Raw genomic sequence first — 2,116 nt, 5'->3', positions numbered from 1 at the left:
TGTGTGTGTGTGTGTGTGTGTGTGTGTGTGTATGTGTGTGTGTGTACCTATGCGCGTGTATGCGTGTGTTTGTGTATATACGTATGTATGCATATATGTATCTAGAATAAATCTTTATATATAAATAACAGTGGGTATGTTGTAAGAAGCTTATTTTCCAACCACATGTTTCCGGCTTCAGTCTCATTGCGTGGTACCTTGGGCAGAGATCTTCTCATATAGCCTCGGGCCGACCAAAGCCTTTTGAGTGGATTTGGTAGATGGAACCTGAAAGAAGTCCGTCGTCTATATATATTCATGTGTGTGTGTTTACAATTATGGATTGAATCTGTAGTCTGCGAATCAGCTTTCTCCTTCTGTTTTTGAGATGCCTAATTTCTCAAGAGTGGTATTTAATCAGTGTCTACATATCCCAGTGCCTCAATAATTACAGATATAAGCCTGGACTTATTGTATGTATGTACGTATGTATGTATGTATGTATGTATGTATGTATGTATGTATGTATGTATGTATGTATGCGTGCATGCATGTATAGCGCTCTCGCATTCCTCTGCCTGCGACCCATATTAGCTCTAGATATCTTACCTTGGCTTGTCTCTCATTCATTTAAGTAGATTGGAGTGGCTCTGTGAAGTGCTGTGAAAAACGTATTCGACGTAGAATCTTGGATTGTGCAATTATCGGCGAGGCTACTATTGAATGTCCGGTCAACTAGGACAGTTCCTGGGCGAGGATGATAGATGATAAATGCTTTATATGGAATGTATATCACTTAATTACTTATCTTCATATAGAGGGAATGTTTCTTAAACATATTTCACTTATATTTTCAAGTAACCGTTAGCCGCATTAGTTTTAGTTCATACACAAATAGACTCAACAACACTATCTTAGCATCTATTTATCTTTCATAAGGATACTATGTATATCCGAATATGTTATGTAACACTCACTCCATCTAGTCTTCTGCAAAAATATAATATTTTTCTAATGTATTTTTTGATGCATTCTTTTTCGTACTGAGGAGAATAGCAATAAGTAATTAATTTAATTATAATTACATTAATTTCTAATTTTTTGTTAACATCTTATTTGCATGCTCTAGAAGTAAATGTTTAGATGTTTCAGCCCGTATTAATACCGTAGAAAATATATGAAAATATAAATGTCATACAACATTTGCGAGGAATCGCATATAATTTGCACTTGCAGATGAGTTTTTAAAACTTCTTAATATATTAGAGATCGGGTAATCAACCAGTGGGGGGATAAGTGTCCTGGGGGTAGTTGTCCTCTGTGTGGAATTGTCATAGGAAGTAATTGTCCTGATACGGAGACACTGGGGTCCCGGACGCCCAGGATTACGCGTTTATTAACAGATATGTGCGTGAATGTGTGTGTGTGTGTGTGTGTGTGTGTGTGTGTGTGTGCGCGCGTGCGTGCGTGTGTTTGTGTGCGAATACGTATGTGTATGTACACGTACAAGCACATGCACACATTCCCAGATATTCACACTCATACGCAGATAGAATATCATAGATCAGTGGCGTTTTTTTGTCATCCCTTCTTTTAATTCCAAAATTGTGTTTAAGACATTTAGTTAGTTTAAAATGTATCATACTTTTATTGAGCGTGACATTTTGTTCATCTTTCATTCAATACAGACAAGCAGTCCACTTATGACATACACTGCTTTGAAAGATTATCTTAATTTTATTTATCTTCAAAATAAACAGCTGAAACATTTAAGATATTGTTATTGTTCCCCCACCAAAAAAAAAAAACATTGTTTACTATTAAATAATCCACATTATTACCAGCACACATATACACACGTACACACACATACATATTACACATACACATACCCATATATATCAAATGCTAACGTTGATATTCCAATGTTTTTTTTTCCTCTATTAACAGTTAACCAGCCCCCTCCTCGTGGCGGTATGTATGACAATATGTTTATTCTAAATAATTTGAAAATATTTATTTTTAATTACTATTTTTCTTTTCCTTTGCATAGACAAACCATCCGATTTCAGCATTAGTTCTAAATGTAGTTTAAGAAATTTTATGATGCCCGAAATTCTCATTGTACTTATATATA

At 35.1% G+C, this 2,116-nt stretch overlaps 1 protein-coding gene across 1 annotated transcript in view; it reads left to right on the top strand.

Annotated features, from left to right (window-relative positions):
- LOC106882532 (inter-alpha-trypsin inhibitor heavy chain H3) overlaps positions 1 to 2,116 on the top strand; it is a 38,837-nt gene that overhangs the window by 26,139 nt on the left and 10,582 nt on the right. The window contains exon 10 of the mRNA XM_014933248.2: positions 1,930 to 1,953. Coding sequence (XP_014788734.1) covers positions 1,930 to 1,953 — 24 coding nt within the window. The remainder of the gene's footprint in view (positions 1 to 1,929; positions 1,954 to 2,116) is intronic.

Source organism: Octopus bimaculoides, chromosome 15 (assembly GCF_001194135.2).
Source record: "Octopus bimaculoides isolate UCB-OBI-ISO-001 chromosome 15, ASM119413v2, whole genome shotgun sequence".
Classification (NCBI taxonomy): Eukaryota; Metazoa; Mollusca; class Cephalopoda; order Octopoda; family Octopodidae; genus Octopus; species Octopus bimaculoides.
This window is presented reverse-complemented; position numbering and strand designations above follow the sequence as displayed.